General features: G+C 36.4%; 1 protein-coding gene across 5 annotated transcripts in view; it reads left to right on the top strand.

The window, feature by feature from the left end:
* C2H8orf34 (chromosome 2 C8orf34 homolog) overlaps positions 1 to 19,480 on the top strand; it is a 146,780-nt gene that overhangs the window by 43,604 nt on the left and 83,696 nt on the right. For all 5 annotated transcript variants that reach the window (XM_015855747.3, XM_015855746.3, XM_085539451.1 and 2 more), the window contains 3 exons: positions 5,005 to 5,033; positions 11,230 to 11,399; positions 13,208 to 13,374. In XM_015855747.3, coding sequence (XP_015711233.2) covers positions 5,005 to 5,033; positions 11,230 to 11,399; positions 13,208 to 13,374 — 366 coding nt within the window. The remainder of the gene's footprint in view (positions 1 to 5,004; positions 5,034 to 11,229; positions 11,400 to 13,207; positions 13,375 to 19,480) is intronic.

Genomic DNA, 19,480 nt, shown 5'->3' with positions numbered 1-19,480 from the left:
TTACTTTGTTGTTCCAGCACCCTGATGGCAAGGAGAGTCATTACGTTTAAAAGTAGAAGCAAGTGCCCTGAATCTGTCTGTGTAATTCACTGGACAGCTGAGTGGGCTGTGTACTTGTGATGCCTGATCAAAATTCAACAACCTTAATTAATTGCCAGAGGGAGGATTTTTGAAGGCATAAAATTGGTAGTTAAAGACCTAACTAAATTCCCACAGTAAACCTTGCCTGTGAACCTTAGCTGGTGGTGGCAAGCAAAAGCTCTTGTCACTTTAGTCAGAATCATAGAATCATAAAACCCTATAATGGCCTGGGTTGAAAAGGACCACAATGATCACCTAGTTTCAACCTCCTGCTACGTGCAGGGTCACCAAACACCTCACCAGGCTGCTCAGAGCCACATCCAGCCTGGCTTTGAATGCCTGCAAGGTTGGGGCACCCACAACCTCCTTGGCAACCTACTACAGTGTGTCACCATTGTGTTAGAATGCTGCTTTCTTTGTTCTTTTTTTTGGTAGAATTACTTTGCTGCTGTCATAATACAACTGACATAAAACTATAGCAAATGTCCATGAGAAACATCTGCTCTGAGAAAAAGAGTTAAGTATATTTCTTTATTTCCAAAGGATTTCCATATGAAATCAGAAAGCTTTCTCCAACAAAGGGAGGAGATCTTCCGACATTCCCCTTCACATCCACTGCTCAGTGGCTTGAAGCAGAAAAATTATGAAGCAACCTTAAAACTTCCTTTCTCTACTTTCAGTATCCTGCAGGGTCTGGCTTCAAATACTGTAAACTCAGGGAAGTCAGAAGCAGTTGTCGCTAATAATTTTTCTTCTAGGAATATAAAAGCTATTGGATTCAAGCTTGAACAAACTGGGTATGCTAGTTTTTCTTGTATTAGCATTTTGATGATTAGTATTAAGTTGTGATGAGAAAAAGGCAACAGTTTGAAGAAGGAACTGAAATGCTGGGCATGAAGTTTTTAGTGTGGACATTTTGTCCAAACCTGAAGGAATCTGTGATCTTTACATTATTCTCCTATGTAGAATATATAAAAAGCAATTTTCTTTCCTTTCTGCTGTTGCATGAAAGATGTGTGGAAACATTAGAAATAACTATAACAAGGTATAGAGAACAAAACCAACAAAACCAATAATTTGCTGCCAGATATACAAAATCAACTGAAAAGAGATTTATTTGAAAAACAATATATCAGCAGTTATAGAAATTGGAGATAACATTTTTACTATTACTTTGTAGGAATTAATGTGTTGTTTTGTTGTTGTTTTTTTTTAAGCTGTCACTGTACTGCTTGAAAACAATGCAGTTGACAGTACCAAAAAACCCTGAGTGTGCTAATAGTTAAAAGAATAATGGAAATCCTAATTATCTTTGTGTAATAATTGTGAATTTCAGTTTCTCTAGTTGCATTTTTAGGACTCTCAATATAAGTTGTTTTTTTTTACCATTGTTGCAGTGGTAAATGCAATGGGATTGATTCTATTTCATCAGGTTACATTTTTTTTCTATAGTCCTCCCTGTTTTTACTTTTTACACTGGCACACAGGATGCCAGTGCCTCCTCCTCTCATTTTCAACAACGCATTTTTGTCTGGGAGCTGAAGAGAATTGATAGTAGTGGGCAAACACCAAGCTTAGTGCAGTAGTGTCTTGGGATGAATTGAGCGCCTTTTTGTGGCCTATTTTATCCTGTTTTATGATGATTGAGTTGTATCATCAGTAGATAATGGACGTTTGTTATAAAATCATAGAATTGTTGGAGTTGGAAGGGACCTTTAAAGCCATCTAGCCGAACTCCCCTTGTAATGAACAGGGACACCTACAGCTCAGTCAGGCTCCTCAGTGCCCCATCCAGCCTTGCCTTGAGTGTCTCCAAGAGCAGGGCATCCATCACCTCACTGAGCAACTTTTGTTCCAGTGTTTCACCACCCTTACTGTAAAAACAAAAACAAAAACAAAACAAAACCAAAGCACTTCTTCTTTATATTTAGTCTGAATCTTTCCTTCATTAGTTTGAAAACATTTCCCCTTGTCATATCTCAGCAGACCCTGATAAAGAGTCTGTCCCTTTCTTCTCCAGAGTTCCCATTTAGATACTGACAGGCTGCTCTCAGGCTCCCTGGAGTCTTCTCTTATGCAGGCTGAACAGCCCCAGCTCTTTCATCCTATCCTTGCAGGGAAGGTGTTTCATCCTTTAAATCACTTTTGTGGCCCTCCTTTGGACGTATTCTAGCAAGTCCATATTTCTCCTGTATCGAGGGCTCCACATGTGTACATAGTACTCCAGGTGAGGTCGCACTGGCACAGAGGGGCAGAATCACTGTCCTTGACCTGCTGACCATGCTTGTTTGATGCAGCCCAGGGTATGGTTGCTGTTCTGTGTTGCATGGGCGCAGTGCTTGCTCAAGTCCAGCTTGCCAATACCCCCAGGTACTGTGCATGGCTTGTGCTCTATCCTTACATCCCTCAGCTTGTACTGATAGTGGAAGTTACCATGACCCAGGTGGGTGGAATACCTTGCTCTTGCATTTGTTGAACTGCGTGAGTTTCACCTGGGCCCACTTGTAGGACACTTGTCCTAGTCTTGACTTCTTAGGGACACCACTTGTCACTAATCTCCATTCAGAGAGAGAGAGAGAGAGAGGGAGAGAGAAAGCTGCAGCTTAATGGCCATGAAGCGGTCTTTTGTGTGGACTTATCTCAAGGAAAATGGCCATCTCAGGGGGCAATCACATGACTCTTACCCAGTCACCCAGGGATGTCACATAGGCAGGAAAAAAAGGAGAATAAAAGAGGGATCAGCAACCATGAATTTAGGTTTTCTGATATCAGATTCCTCACGACCTGAGACCTTCATGCTGAAGAAGAGCTAGAAGGTGTCTGCCATCAGATCCCTCACTATGGAATTCCTGTTTCCTGTTTGATGGATTCTCTTAGACGTGCTACCTGAATTCTGCAGTGAAAGCATTTGGTATTTATTTTTGTGATGGAGTTTTGAAGACGACAAGGTTACCATTTGTAAATTCCTTTGCCATACTTGAAAATAAATATTCTTAATCAGTGAGCAAATACAGTGAAAAATTGATTGTATTTAATCATGCTTTAAATTCCAACAGCAATTCTATGTTCTGTAATGTTCTGCTTATTTTCTGACTACTGGCTTTGCTTCCAGGTTTCAACATAGAATTCTGCTTTTCACAGAGAATCCTCTGTGAAAGCACATGGAAAGGGGACCATCCTCTAATCTGAGGAAATAAACCTGTATCAAAACAAAATGAACTTTCTTAAAATTATGGGAACTTGCTGAGGAAAGATGATTTGTCTATTTGAAGAGATCATTTGTGGTTGAGAAGTGGTTTGACCTTGGATGTTGAAAATAAACCAAATGTGATGGAGAGCTGGCTTTTGGAAATCAGGGTTTCAGGGCTGATATAAAGAGAACTTTAAATTGAATTTTTTACTGCTTCCATTTATCTGCTCTCCAGTAAATGTCCATGCAACTTCGGGGATTGAAGAAATGAGATTTCATAACACATTGAAGTTCTCTTGCACACTGGTGCAACCTGCTGATTATACTGTACGGACCTTAGTGTAGTGTCTGGCCTGAATAAAAGTCTTAAGTTATTAAAATATATTAATGGCTGTGAGATGTGGAAGTGTTAGACAAATTAGTCTTGTTCAATATAATTTACCTTGCTGCTGTTGAATGAGTGAAAATATTTTGTTAGCTCCTTGCATGTATTTCTTATGGATTGATCAGGTCTTAAAATTCTAATTGCATTATATATATAAATATACATGAGGAAGCAATCTAAATTAAGAATTAGTTGCATAGAGTTAATGATTAAAGGTATGACATTAAAGAAAAAAAAAGAATCAATGTAATTAAGGTAATACCAATAGTGAGAAATGAAAACATTATGGAAAAAGACTTTCACTGCTGTAGTATTAGTATGATTTTAGAAAGAATAGTTCTTTGTTCATCTGAAATTACATATTTGGGTTTATTACATGTTGTAATCCTTAGAAGATGTCTTGACTATACTACATGAATTAGGAAATAACTTTTAAGTATGCATTCTTCTTATGCATGTCTACTTCTCCACTTTCTTCTGAGCACCAGGAGATGCTTTTCTGCATTTTTTGACCCGAAGTTCTGTGCTCAGTATCTCTCTTATCAAACCTGATAGGAAGCTGGAAGTCCTTTGCTTTCAGTGAGACAGAACTTTCAGTGTGATGGCATTAAACATATGAGTAGTTGATCTCGCAGTGTGATGTGACCGAGGCATGTAGATATGTCATAAATTCTGAGTACACATTTAGTGTGCAACAGGTTGGACACATTAAAGAAGTTTTAGGACATAATGAAACCTAACACAGGGAAAGCTCAGGCAGGCACTGGCAGAAAGGACAAAAACAAGTAGGTTCTTACTAAGAGGAATTGAAAGAACTGTTTTGCATTGTACTGTTAAATTTTATGATTAGATTTTACTCCCCATACGTTTATTTGGTTTTCATAAAAGTACCTTTACATTGAACTATGGAAAAAGAGGGGGAAGTCATGCACATTTTTCCCTATAATTGCAGTATGATACTGTGCATGTTGGTCAAGGAGAGGTTTGCATGAGAATGTGCCCATACATAATTATTAAGCTTATGTTTTAAATTTAGAAAAGAAGTAGAAATAGTTTACTTATGCTCACTGTTACTTCACCAGCACATCTACTGTATAATGTTTTTAAAACTCATTTTGATAATTTTGCAGCTTGGGAAAGTTAAGAGTATATTTGTTTCTGGACAATTTCACTAGTGCACCAAAACACGATAGGTTGTATGATGCAGATGTGCACAGAGAAAAATATGGAAACTTTTCAGAGTGAACCTTTCTTTTATTTACTGTAGTAAAATACATTTCTAGAAAGGATGTTTCTAATTTTTTCTTCTTTAAAATCTGTTTTGTTTTGTTGTTTTTTTTTCTTTCAGGCATTGCTATTTCTGATGAACTTGATAAGGTAAGATTTACTGTATGCCTAATGAACTGTACAAACAGGCAGATGACTGTGACAAAGTTAGGCAATATGATCTAAATCTTCCTGTCAAGTTTAGATTGAGTATAAAAACTATATGGGTAAGTACGGTACTTCTTGGTACATTAAGAGCTTGATCCAGGTTGGGCTGTCAGCTATACCACTGAGATTTAAGGCACTCTTAATGAGGCTGTGAGGCTTTTGATCTTGATACCATCTTTGCTTGGGTTACTTTAATGGTGTACTTTTAGAAACATTTCATTTGGAATATCTTTTATTTATGAGGTTATATCATTGGGTAGCTTATGTACTATTAGATATTATAATTTGAGGAAATATTTAGGAGAGTTTAATTAAAAAAAAGACACAAAAACAAAGCAAAACAAGCAAAGCAAAACTATGGAAAGCTATTTTGGGGTATAGGAAAGATAATTTGAAATAGAGCCTATGATCACATAGTTTTCTTCATATATAAGCTAAATTTACTTGAAAATATATTTTTTTTCCCAGGCAATTAATGATTGTTCAAAAAACATTCATGCTCTGGAATGTAATAATTTAGTGAAAGTTGGGGTGGAGAGCATCATCAATGAATTTCCTCCTGTTGCAATCTGAGTGAACAATGAATTTTCCTTTCATTACCAAATTCTTTATTGTTTATGATTTAAAATAGGAAATGTTTTTTTATAAATCTAGTTATTATACTAAATACAGTTAAAAGCATGCATTGCCCAATCTTTGATTTGACAGTATTGCATCAGATTTCCCATCTGATGAGAACAGGCAAAGTGAATGCTCTTGAAATAAAAAATTATTTGAAGAGTTAAAAAATTAAGTATTTTAATGTACATTTAAAAATACAAAAATATTTAAAATATTTAAACTCTTAGCATACTTCCTTTGTACAGCCACATTCAAAGGAAAAGAAAATCTGTAGTGAACATAAGTATTCCTTCTTGTTTTGCCCTTTAAAGTTTTTTAAGGGGTTTAAGCACAACACTTGTATGAGGAAGTTAAGCATGGTTAGGACTTTGCTGTGAAGTATAAAAGTGGAAATTCATGTTGTTAAACTCTTTCCCTCTACAACAGGGTAGCTACATGCATAAAATGTAGCCAAGTTCATTGAAATTCCCTTCCCAGACGTACATGCTGATGCTACAGCTTCCTTATCTAGCTTGCAGCAGTACTAAATGTTTTTTAAACCACACACAATCTGAGTTTTGAAGCAGGTGCATGTGTTAGGTCCCATGCTTCACACTAGAGTCTTATAAAAATGACATTACTTAGATGTCACAAGGGGCATAAAATTAAACATCATTATAGATGCTTCTGTAAATGCTTCTATATGCTTTTCCTTACTTCTTCCTCTTCTTCTTCTTCTTTTTTTTTTTTTTTTTTTTTTTTTTTTTTTTTTTTACCATGGCACTTAGGACAGAGACCATAATTCTCCTGTTTATTTTGTGTTCTATATTATGAACCAGGAGAAAATAGACAACATGAATTTATATACATTTTTCTTTCCTTTAAAGTATGTATTTTAAAAATAATAATTTTATTTTGGCTGCAATAATCTTTAGCCACCTTTTCAGATAATTCCTCAGTTATCACTGTCTGATGTAGTTCTTCTTCTAAGCAGTCCAGTTAACTTGTTAGTTGCTTAGTTATTCAAGCATTTGAATCTGGAAGAACAGTTTGCTCTGAATTGCAAGATCATTTCTGGAAAGGTGTTTCTTTTAAATGGACTCTTGTCAAACTAATCCTATAATTGTCTCTGTTCAGTACTCAGTTTTACGCCGAGAGAGGTACAAAAAGCAGACAGACAAGGCAAGTCTTTCAGTAAGAATGGAAGCTTTCAGTTTCACAGCCTACTACAATTTCAGTATTCCATAGCTATAACTGCATTACTGAAATTTATCCAGATTTCTTATGCTGTTAATAGGTTACAGGTTGTACATGCGCAACCTCTTGTAGGGCACCTGCTTTAGAAGGGGGTTGGACTCAATGATCTCTTGAGGTCCCTTCCAGTCCTTGCGGTTCTGTGATTCTGTATGGATTCCCTCCGTTTTCATTTCATTTACTTCAGTTTTGCGGAGTTTGATTTTTCGTTTTGCCTGATGATTCAGCCCAGTTCTCTGTCTAAGCTGTGGAAGCGATATAAAGCCAGTAACTGATGCTGTAGGTACAGTTTGTAGGGAAAAAAAAGGGAAGGAATGCCTTGTGAGTCACTGATTTCAAAGCTATCATGCAGCGTTAGTATGATTCAAATTCCTGAACTGACTCAAATTCTTTACTGTTGAACAGAAACTATGCATGCATTTTCCAAAGCTCTTCATAAATGTCAATAATTTTCTGTCAGCATAAAGAAGTTGAGCCAGAATGTTACCCTTTCTGTGAAATTTATGGAATTCCAGTTTGATTTATAAAAAAAAAAAAAAAAAAGAAACCTAGACAAAAACATTTTATAAGTTCAGTGTGAGGACACATCCCCGGAAGCTGAGAGCTCAGATATGCACAGATGTATATGTAGAACAGCCATGGACTAGCCCTACTGTTGGAGTTCCCATATGGTAGGTGAAGGCTGTAACTGTGGTACTGCTGAATAAGAGCATTCATAGTGATGATTGCCTTCTGTAGAATTTGCAGCTACTAGAAAACACCACTTACCTGAAAGCCACAAATTGAACTGTAGTATGTGTTCCATTGTAGTATGTGTACATTGTAAGGTACATTGAGCTAAAGCATAGCCAGAATGTTACAGTGCAGAAGTGTGTTTCAGATGGGCTTGTACCCCCTGTAGCAGTGTTTCTGAACCAGACCAAGCCCCAGACAGGTACTCACACACTTTGCCTCTTGCCAGTCAAAAAGTGACTGAAATAACATTATAAAGAAATTTAAAAGGGTATAAGGAAAGGCTTATTCATCTTCTGGCTTTTGATTCTTTAAGCACTTTACATTTGTTTTCCAAGTGATATTTATTTACTATATCACTACAAAGACAAAAAATATTTTCTTTTTAAATAGAAGATAAGGTTTTCACATAATCCCAGTATTCCGTGGATTGGTGCTTTACTTGAGCTTCATGTTGCAGAGTTCTCTCAGATTATATGAGGCCTGCTATATAATTGTGAGATTTGTCTGGAATTTCAAATGATTTTGTTCAGTCAGCTTTAAGAATGGGAAGTCCCCTATGAGTCAGAGATCCAGAATCATACAGCAGTAGACAAAATTTATTAGATAAATCATACTGGACTCTCAAGGTCATTCAAACACCTTTTCTGTGCAGTGCCTAGGGTGTACTTTCTTGTTAGGTGGAGTATTGATGCAATGAACATAGGTTATAATTAATAAAACTGAGGACGTAACTAGATCATCAAAACAAATTTGTGCTCATCCAAAAGTCTTTGTAACTGTAGAAGTTCCCTCAAAATCCATTTGGCAATAAAGAATGCAGAGCTTTTTAAGCTGTGCTTACATGAATGGATAAACAAATGTTGCTGTGCTTCCTTATAGGGTTTACATATTACAACCACATCTCAAGTCAATTTGAGGATGAGATTTAGCTGTCCTTTAGTCTTTCTCTCATTCTCCTGGTTTCTACATAAAGGAGGTATGAGACTGTCAGGTGGGTAGATGCTGATAGATCTAGATAGGTTGGTAGATGATTCTGGACTAGACCATAAAACAATCCTCTAGGTTAATTTATTGTAGATTTAAATACCTACCTGTGCTTCTGTGCACACCTATGCCACTGTCAATCTCTTCATTTATTTATGGAGGACTACAAATTGAAAATCAGTTAAGATTCTAAGGTTTAGAATTTAAAATACATGTATAAAAACTTGACTGAGAACAGAATACTTCAAGTAAATTTATTAAAGATTTTGAAATAATGTGCCAAGTAAATGAGTCGGTGTTCTCAGTAGAGCTGTCTCTGATACTCATTTACTGTTTTCACTGTCACTGCTTATGTAGTTGAAAGAAAGAAAATAAATTAGGTCACTGAAACTGTGGTGCACTAATTAACAAGATTCAAAAATGGAAGCAAGGTAATAAAGTGAGGCAAAGCATGACTATGTAATGTAAATTACACTTCTGTTAAGCAGAGTATGAAAGTACTACTTCAGTCCCTGAGATGTCTAGAGAAGAAATCAGCATAACAGGGGCAGACATGGCATTTGTTTTTTACTTATTCATGGACTAGTGTAGTGCAGTGACTGAAAAAAAGCTTCAGTACTGAAAAAAAGACAAATTTTTAGGTGCTCTTCCTCTTTCAAGTTGGTAACTGGCAGCTTTTAGCGAGACTGACACTGCTGGTTGTTGCAAGTTCAACTGACAGCAACAGCCCTTAAAAATTCATTATTGGAAGTTACATAGGGAGAAGGGGAAGAGAGAAAATGACTGAAGTAACAGAAAGAAACTTCAGATGGGGCCAAATAGCTCTTATTTAAATAAACTAATGAGGGCACCATGTATTGTGGGCTGTGGAATAATCTTTTTTCCTAGCATATAGGTTTTATAATGATAAAGGCACCTGTGGTAGCTAACACCTGTCAAATGACAAGAAACTGTGTTACAAGACTGTGGCACAGCAATAGATAGATGCATAAAACATATATTTTTAACTACATAAAGGAAAATCACCAGTGCTGATATTCCAAAACTTTTGCAGTCGTGGTGTTTTCCTCAGGTTTTTCTCTTCTGTGTTGGCTTCATTTTATTTTTACTGGCCATACCTTGCAGAAAGTAGATACTGTGAAAGGTGAATTTAGTTGTCTGGATGTGTGCATCTAGATAAGAGTGGAATAATGCAGAAAACAAAATAGCAAGGGTGGATGAATCTAATCCAGGGCCTAGTTTGTATTTGGCTCAATCAGATGGAAGCTCTTCGAATTTGGCTGAGCAAAATTACAGCATCTAGCCAAAGTCAATCAGATGGGAGCAGTTTATGCATAGTTTTTATTTTTTTATTTGTTTCAGTGGACTGCTACTTCAGACTGGACTTTTACCGTATCCATATCATTTAGAAAGGGACTTTGAAATTGTTTTCAGGAAGGCAGGAAAATGTGGTTGCTTAGCTAAGTAATCACTGTATGGTAGTTTTTCCAGAAGCTACTTGTTTTGAAATCGTTGTTTTATGGAAGGAATATTTGTTCTGACATTGAGATAGGCAACATCCAAAAGGGTTTCTTTCCCTAAATTTTTCTCTTATTAAAGAAATACCATATCTCTGTTAGTGAGAGAAACTATATTTCAAATGTCTTTGTTTTCCTAGGAAAAAAAAAAAGGAAGCAAATTATATTCCTGCTCCACTGTTTCTGTGTCTACTTCTTGTATCTATCCTTTTTTGTAGTTTGATTACCCTGTAGTGTATGACCCTTTCGCTACAACCTTCCTCATAACACTTATAAAAGAGACTCTCGCTGCTTTGCAACAGCTTTTTCCTATAATTTCTAGGTGCATTTTCTTTCCTTAACCTAAATTCCTAATTTAACGATGCAAATAACCAGCACTGTGTTGAATATTCTGGTTGTATTTTTGCTTGTTTCTTGTAATCCTCTTCAGCTATCTTCTCCAGTAAGTGGTTAAAAATATGAGTGCTAGTTTCAGAAATGCATTTTATTAAAATGTTAATACCATTTTTGGAATTGAAGGATACATTATGTAAATCCCAGCAGGGTTATTTTTAAAATGCCAAATTCAGATGTATTTATTAGTTTTGCATTAATTCATAATGCAAATAGGGGAGATGCTGTTAATCTGCAAGTCTTTTGGTGGCGAAGATGTTCATTATGCAAGTGACCTCATCTGTTGCTTAGCCTAACTGACACCGTATGGGTTCCAGGAGCTGCACATTGATTTAACCAAAGAATTCTGCATTTAAAATGATAAATTCCAGCTTTATACAGTTGATATTGAGAAGCATGAAGAGATTTGAGACACCAGGGTGGGGAAATCTCTCTTGGAATTTTATTAATGGAAAATGTCTTTTCCTTAGTCTTTGATTCTTTCTGGGTGCTACTTAGACCTCTGATGTTTTTATATATTACATAATTTTTCTTTACTTTTTTAATGAATAATGTTATTGTCTTATTTTCAGATTTACGTTTGTAGTTGAGAATAAGTAATATGGTGCTTTGTTGGTTTTTTTTTTGTTGTTGTTGTTGTTTTTATTTCTCTTCAGGAGACAACAGGTTTTAATACCCCCCTTCTCAGACCTCGTGTGATTGGAGAATGGATTGGTCGTGAAGAGAATGATGCTGATCCCCTGGCTGCTGAGATGCTGCAGCCACCAATTCCAAGAAGTAAAAATGAGCAGTGGGACAGTGAAGACAGCAGCAGTCCTGGTGGAAGGTAGGATTTCATTCTGTCTAAAAAAACTGATAATTTGTTAAAGAGAACTTCCTTTTTAATGCCCCGTTTCTGTGGGTGAAACACAGTGCAATTGAATTCCCATACAATCATGTAGAATAATGCATAATAAATGGTAGACACTGCAGTGGGACTAGCTTCCTCTAGTGTTTCTACATATAGTGTTTCTACATAGTGTTTCTACATAGTGTTTCTACTTTACACTCATTAGCAATTCCATGGTTTGATTCTCGTGCATAAAGCTAGATGTGTATGTGTGTGCATGTATATGTTAAGAGCTTGTGCACTGCCTCCTTTAATTACCTAAATCCCTACTGTTCTCCATCAACTCCATAACTTTTCTCTTTGGTTATAATCAGTACACTGACTGCAGCAGACACCTTCTTATTGCTCTTTTAAGCATGCAGAAAGTCTTTGGTTACCCTTTGAAAAGTTCTGAAGTATTTTTATTATGTGTTTAACGTAATTTCATTATTTTTATCACGTGTCCTCTCCACTAGAATTCCTTGTCACAGGGGATTCCTTGTCACAGGGGAACTAATGTATCATTTGCTGTACTCTTAGAGGCTGAATTTATTAACTTTCCATTCATGTTGGAAATGTTTGTTATCAAGAACAAACATTTTGTTAGCAAGGTGTAAATACTACAGTTTCAAAGTGTGAATATTACAGTACAGCCCCAAAGTAGCAGCAACAGCAAAGTAATGGAGTCAGCAGCTGTCATAGCAGCCTGATTGTGCAGGCCCAGGTCTCTATTTTCTTATTCAGCAGTTCAATAAGGACACTGGATAAAAATTTGTTATGTGTTGTAGAGGACAGCAAGGATATTGTATCCCTTTTCTCAGTAGGAACAGAAATAAGCTGTTTTCAAGATGGGAGCAAAGAGATTTAGTTCTGAGCTCTTTACTCTGTTGCTGTTGTAAGGGAATAAGACAAGATATTAATATGTGATAAAGGACTGTATAGAAGTGCTGATGGTGTCTCTCCTGGTACTGAGCTCCTTCTTCAGAATTTCGGGAACCAAAAAATAGGACTATATTCCATGTCACTGTTAGTATTTATTTATTTTTTAACATGAAAAAATATTGTGGGTATTCTGAGAAGAAGCATGGCCCTTGGGAAACTTCCTTGAGGGATATCGTGTACACAGTGGAGAATTTGGGTGATTTTTATTATGATGTTCTTGTTCCTCAAAGCCTGAAATGAACTAAAGCGGCTCCATCCATAACCAAAACCTAAACTCAGAACTTGTTCTTCATCCCCAAGGTTCAGTCTATCTTCTTAGGGTTGATCTGTACAGGGGAAAATAAATACTGATTTTATTGCACATTATACTTCTGCAAAAGAATCTTCCTGAAACAGTCTATAAAACATTCTAAGGTGATTTTTTTTTTTTTTTTTTTTTTTTTTTTTTGGAAGGAATCAAAAATTGGTAACTGCAGCAATTCCTGCCTTAGCCCCTTCTGCTAACTTCTCTGCAGTTCCAGTTGTCTTTTACTTAGGTTAGGGACACATCAAGAAACCACAATGAAGACTGTTGTAACTGTGTAGTCCTTAATGCTGTATGATTATTATAAACTTCTCAGTATTGTTGTGTGACCAGTGTCTTAAAAATACTCATTAGTAATCAATATCTTTTTGTGTTCATGTAACTTTATCAAATGACCATAAAGTCAATAGGAACTTTCCACCATCATTCAATCAAAACTTTAGATAGGAATTTGAAAAAACATGTGACATGGTTTGTAGAGTGTGTCAGTAAGAGAAAATTCTGCTTTCCTCCCTCACAGCTTAAAAATGGAGCCAAAGACTAAAGGACTAAAACAGCAACAGCAGCAACATAAGAAACTGCTGGCTGCCATGCTTTCTCAAGACTCCTTTGATTCTGCTCACAGCACAGCTCCATCTGTGACTGAAGAAGACATTGACAATGAAGATGATGCAATGGAACTGCTGGGTAAATGGAAAACGATATATATTTTTCAATAAAATCTTATTATTTTTTTTCTAAATCTAAATTATTGATTAAGATAAGAAGTGTAATACTCCATCAAGCATAGATTAGTTTGAATCTGCTTCCTATTTTTAAAGTCTAAGTATCCAGTAGCTGTGCGAAACTGAGTAATTTTCAGGAGTTGATGTTATGAGAGTCATATGTATATGTGAGGAAACTAGTAGCTGCTTCAAATCCACGTTTCAGGTGATTAAAGTAATTAATTTGATTTCCTACATAAGCAGTCAGCTGGAGTAGATTGCTCTAGACATGGCACAGTTGGGTTTTGAGAGTCTGTGCAAAAGTTGTTGATGTGTCTGAGCAATGTGTTCCAGTGCTTGACCATGCTGATGATTAAAAATAATAATAATAATAAACAATTATTTTGTACAAATAATTGTGAATTAATACATACCATGTTATTTTTTGTTGTTGTTTGTTCTGTTGTTGTTGTTGGTTTGTTGTCTTTTGTTGATTTTATTAGTAATTTTAAATCTGATGCATGCATTTGCATTTACAAGAAAGAAGACATAATAGGCTGGATCTCTTCTGTGTCTCAGTGGGGCAATTAGTTCCTCTTATAGGAAGCCACACTGTTTGTGGCTGAGGACTTGCTATCTTCATAGAATCAATTGTTATTCCAGAGTTAATCCACAGGTTCCAGTGAAAGCTGTAACTAATCTGTAGCTGTGTTATCTCTTTATTTTCTCATGAAATTTAGTAATCTTTCCAATTTTGTCTGTGTGTCAAAAAATGAGTATCTTGCGTTGCTATAAACCACAGCACTTCTCTAAAGTAGAATTAAGTAGGATTCTGTGGCATTTGATTGGTACTGTGGGAGAAGGTGAATGAAGTTATTAGCTTCATGATGTATGACCCACATAGACTCTTTTGTTAACATCTGCAGATACAGTAAAATGAATGCTACTCAGTGTAAGTTTGCTTCTCCTATGTGTAGATCTTTTCCTGTAGACTCATGAATCCCTAAAAGTATCTGGGCTAAAAAGTCAATATGAACAAAATTATCCTTTTGCATGTTTTGACATTTTTGCAGAATATAATCTGAGGGTTTTGTTTTGTTTGTTTTATTTTGTTTTGTTTGGGTTTGTCTGTTTGTGATAAATGAGGACTTGATTCAAAGAGTCTGACCCGCTATTCTGGTTTTATGCTGTGTAAAACCTAGAACATTTTTCTACCCCACATTTCATTAAAACCAGCCAAGTTCATACAAAATCAGCTTTAAATTGAAAGGTCACAAAGAGGACCTTTGGTTTGATCAGCACATTATATAAGCACTTTTGAGATTCTGGAGGAAAATCATAGTGTTTCTTAATAAGTAACTATGGTTACAGTGATTATAAAGTAGCCACGTTATAGTATCCAACACCTATAGGATGATCAATATAAATCTGCTTATTTTGAAAGTCACATTCTTCTGAAAGACTGATTTTTATTTTAAATCTCATTTTCCCTTTTGCTGGCAGTATATGTGTTACATAAAATATAATTATTCAGTTACACCCTGCAGAACTGCTCAAAACTTGATATTGTAACAAATTGTGGCACAGGAAGGGCATTTATTTTCTATTGAAGGTAAAATAAAGAACTTAAGTTTCTATCAGCAAAGATAGTTATCTTTCATTGCTGCATTTTCCAGATCAGTAACTGCATGATATTGCAATTGAATTTTCTTATGTACTGCATTAATCTATTAACTGCTTTGATGCTTTTTACACATGCAGTCTAGGTACTTCCAAATAATGGCTTTCTGCCATAACTAAATTGCAGTGAATTGTTGCATATAGATGCATCACTTGTTCCATTTAGTATTCATTATTCATTGCTTATATGGCCCTTTAAAAAAAAAAAAAAAAAAAAGTTTCAAAGCCTCATGCTTATAAGTCTGAATTATGCGAAAACAAATTCCACTATTGATAACAGATGATTTTAATCCATACTCTACTTACAGTACAGGTTTTTGCAGAGCAAGATCTTCGATCTGTATCCAAGAGAATCTTTATCAGAATTTGGTTGATCTAGTTAGGTATCAAAAGTATGAAACTGACTTTTTGGGGTATTTTCTTCTAAAAAAGCTCCTAGGAGTCATATCAGAATTGTCAGGGAAGGTTTAGCTAAAATGGCATAGAATCATAGAATCAAAATCCTTAGAGCTGGAAGGAACCTTTAAAGGTCATCTATTCAACTCCCCTGCAATGAGCAGGGACACCACAGTCAGATTAGATTGCCCAGGCTCTGATCCAGCTTTGCATTGAAAGTCTCCAGGGATGGGGCATCAACCACATCACTGGGCAACGTGATCCAGTGCCTCAACATCCTCACTGTAAAAGATTTTTTCTTTATATCAAGTCTAAATCTACCTGATTTAAGCTTGAAGCCATTTCCACTCGTTTTATCACTTCAGACCCTGCTATGGAGTCTCTCACTTTCTTTCCTGTAGCTCCTTTTTAGATGCTGGAAGGCCACTATCAGGTCACCTTAGAGCCTTCTCTTCTCCAGGTTGCATAGCCTCAGTGCTCTCAGCCTGTCCTTGAATGGGTGGTATTCCATTCATTGGGTCATTTTTGCGACCCTTCTCTGGATACACTCCAACAGGTCTGTGCCTCTCCTGTGCTGATGACTCCACATCTGGATGCAGTACTCCAGGTGTGGCCTCACCAGTGCAGAGTAGAGGGGCAGGATCACTTCCCTTAACCTGCTGTCACATTTTGATGCAGCCGAAGATATGGTTGGTTTTCTGTGCTATTCCTTATAGTGTCCTCTTTGCCTGTCTTAACCCTCCAGAGCATGAGCTCCACCACTGCTTGGTCACTACAACCTAGGAAGTCTCCAGTCTTCATCTCACCAATCAGTTCATTTGCATCTGTGATCAATAGGTCCAGTATTGCAAGCCCCCCTATTGAGGCTTTCTATTACTTGATTCAGGAACATTCCAACAGAAGAATCAGACAAGATATTACACTTAGGAGGAAGGATACATTTCAGAGAAAATATACTTGCAAAGATGAAAAAGAATATTATGGGGCTACATTCTTATTTTGGGCTATGTATAATGTAGGGCACACAGGAGGGCTGTTAACAATGGTAGTTTTGTTAGTTTTGTGAGTTTAGTTCTGTTATACAAGTAGCTGAAATGCATTACTAGCAGATGATAGCCTTACAGTGGAAAGTATCTTCATGACTAAGCAGAAGCTGTAAAACCACATGTATTTGTAAACATGTGAAAGGTAAAGCTGTTAAGATCTGTAACTGAAAACATTCCAGAACTCATTTTGTAGATATATGTCCATGACAAGTGTGGTGTTTTGTAATCTAATAGGGACTTGAAGTAGTTCTTTGTGGAAGTCTGCAATCTTTTTGGAATTCTCTGCCATTCTGACATAGGCTTGCTTTTACATTTAGCTCAAGTCCACTGAGAATTCACGTTATTCGTATAGATGGTATAATAACAGTATTAGATAATGGAGAATCTAATCTTGAGTGAATATTGAATCATGGTGAATATCGAAGTCTAGTAGAGGGGGCAAGAAAGTAGCAAATAACAGAGTCAAGTTTTGAACGGGAATTTCCATTTTTAAAATGGGCAATTATGAGTACTTTAAATGTTCATCTTCAGGCTACAGAGATCATCTTGCTAGTAAGTGTCATTCAATTCCTAGCACTTTTGCTTTTAATTAAATGTGTGAATTGTTACAGTGTGCTTCAAAGAGTTAACAAAGTAAGTTATTGCTTTTTTTTTTTTTTTTCCAAATACAGTATGCAAATAATGGTAATCAGTTGCATTAGCTATTTTTACAAAACAGTTAGAAATAAACTCAGAAAGTGTTTTTGACTGCTTATGGCATTTCACTGAACTCGTAACGTTATTACAGATACTGTCAATAGTATTTTTATAAGATTCCTCGATCTGCAGGGCTATTGTCTAGAGAAAAGTCACAAACGTGAAAACTTCTCATTTTAAACCAATGTTTTCATTTATTACACCTGTCACAGAATACCTATGTGAAAGTTTAACAAATACCATAGTTTATATTTTCCTTTTTCTGGCATGATATGCGGTCACATATGTAAAAGAAACCTGCAGGTCTATTTAATGTCGTTCATAGAGTTCTTCATTTTTAGGACAAAGAAAAAAGAAAGCAGAATCAGTGAGAATCTTTTATTTGATCCAGTTATTCAAAGAACAGGGATTTGAGATTTAATGCCCTAAAATGACGGAACCTTGCTCTTCAGTTTTACAATCAGCAATATATACTAGTTGTAATTAGTATTGAAATTCATGTTCAATGTGTACACTAACTTTTTATACTGTCAGTAATTTCTAGTAACATTTATAAATTCTGAAGTTTAGTTAAGAGAATGTTTGTAAGGTTAAAATAAATTTTGAAGTGCATTAGTCATTTATTGCAACACTTGTGTTGTTATTTCTAGCTTGATAAATGTAACATGGGTTACTGTTGAAGCTTATTGAGCTTCACATTGCTAAAGGGAAAAAGGAGAGAAAATCAATTGTTAGAGATAATAGACTCAACTTGAAATGAGTAATTTATGAGCCAATAAAAGCTTCAAAAGACTGATTAATTTTCAAGAGATATATGTGTACTGAATATGATGGTGTGCTAGGGCCTGAAATTTCATTTATTTGTGGTTTGCTTAGGGAACCAGGCTTATTTTAAACCTACACTAAGAAAATAGACCAAGGAAACTGCACAATCCTGGTCTTGATTGCATAGATCAGAGACCTAAATGTCTGTAGTAAAATAATTTTCTTATTCCCATGCTTGGGATTTCTCTTCAGTAAAGCCAGAGAAGCACAGCAGAATGTTATACATTGAGTTTTATTACAATGTGATACTGATCCCAGTGCCATAGGATCAGTCAGATGCTCTTCTACACTTATAAATACTCTGTTGTTTCATAGCTGTGGAGATATAGAGATCCCTTTAAAGCAGGTATAAGAAGAACCTCCCTTCCACTCCAGCGCCACTTCTAAGAGGGAAAAGGTGGTGATTCTCTTAGCCAGCTTCCTCTATTCCTCAGTCTTATCTCTCTGGTCACGCCAGGAACATCTGGCGTCATGGAAATATTAAGGAGCTGTGCTCTAGTCAGGTGGAATCTTTTAGATAACATTTGTAAGCTGTACAGTTGCTATGAAGTTCCTTTGCATGAGTATGGCATAGTTTTCTGTGCAATGCACTGAAACAGAAGTTTGTGGAGTTTGCTAGTAATAGTAATAGTAATAGTAATAGTAATAGTAATAGTAATAGTAATAGTAATAGTAATAGTAATAGTAATAGTAATAGTAATAGTAATAGTAATAGTAATAGTAATAGTCTCATGCGGGTTGGAAGGGACCTTAGAGATCATCGAGTCAAACTCCTGGGATTCGAGCCTCTGTGCTGCAGAGCGTCACTTCTACCACTTGCACCACAGGGGGGATTCGAACCCTGGGCCCCGGTGTTGCAAGGTGGCATTCCTACCACTTGCGCCACTGGGGCACACATATATAATTGTACAAGACCAGGTAAATTCATGAAAGATCACAGAATGACAGAATAGCTGAGGTCAGAAGAGACCTTAGGAAGCCATCTTGTTGAACCTCTGCTCAAGCAGAGTGCCCAGACACATGTTCAGGTGGCTTTTGAAGATCTCTAAGGTGGGAGACCCCACAACCACTGTCTCTTTTCTGGCACTGAAAAGGGTCTGGCTCTGTCTTCTTTGCACCCTCAAATATTCATACACATTGATGAGATCCTCCTGGGCTCTTTCCATGCTGAATAGTCTTAGTTCTCTCAGGCTTCCCTCTCAAGATAGATGCTTTGATCCCTTCTGCATTTTCTTGATGCTCCACTGGACTCTCTCTATTATGTCCATGTCTTGCACTGTGAGGAGCAGAAGTGAATACAGTACTCCAGGTGTATCCTCAGCAATGATGAGTATAGGGAAGGGATAACCTCTCTTGACTTGTGGGTGATACTTTGCCTAATGCAGCCAAGAATACCATCATGCTTTGTAGCAGCAAGAGCACCCTGCTGACTCATGTAGAGCTCTT

Source organism: Coturnix japonica, chromosome 2 (assembly GCF_054131305.1).
Source record: "Coturnix japonica strain WE chromosome 2, WE-NBRP24, whole genome shotgun sequence".
In the NCBI taxonomy this organism is placed as follows: domain Eukaryota; kingdom Metazoa; phylum Chordata; class Aves; order Galliformes; family Phasianidae; genus Coturnix; species Coturnix japonica.
This window is presented reverse-complemented; position numbering and strand designations above follow the sequence as displayed.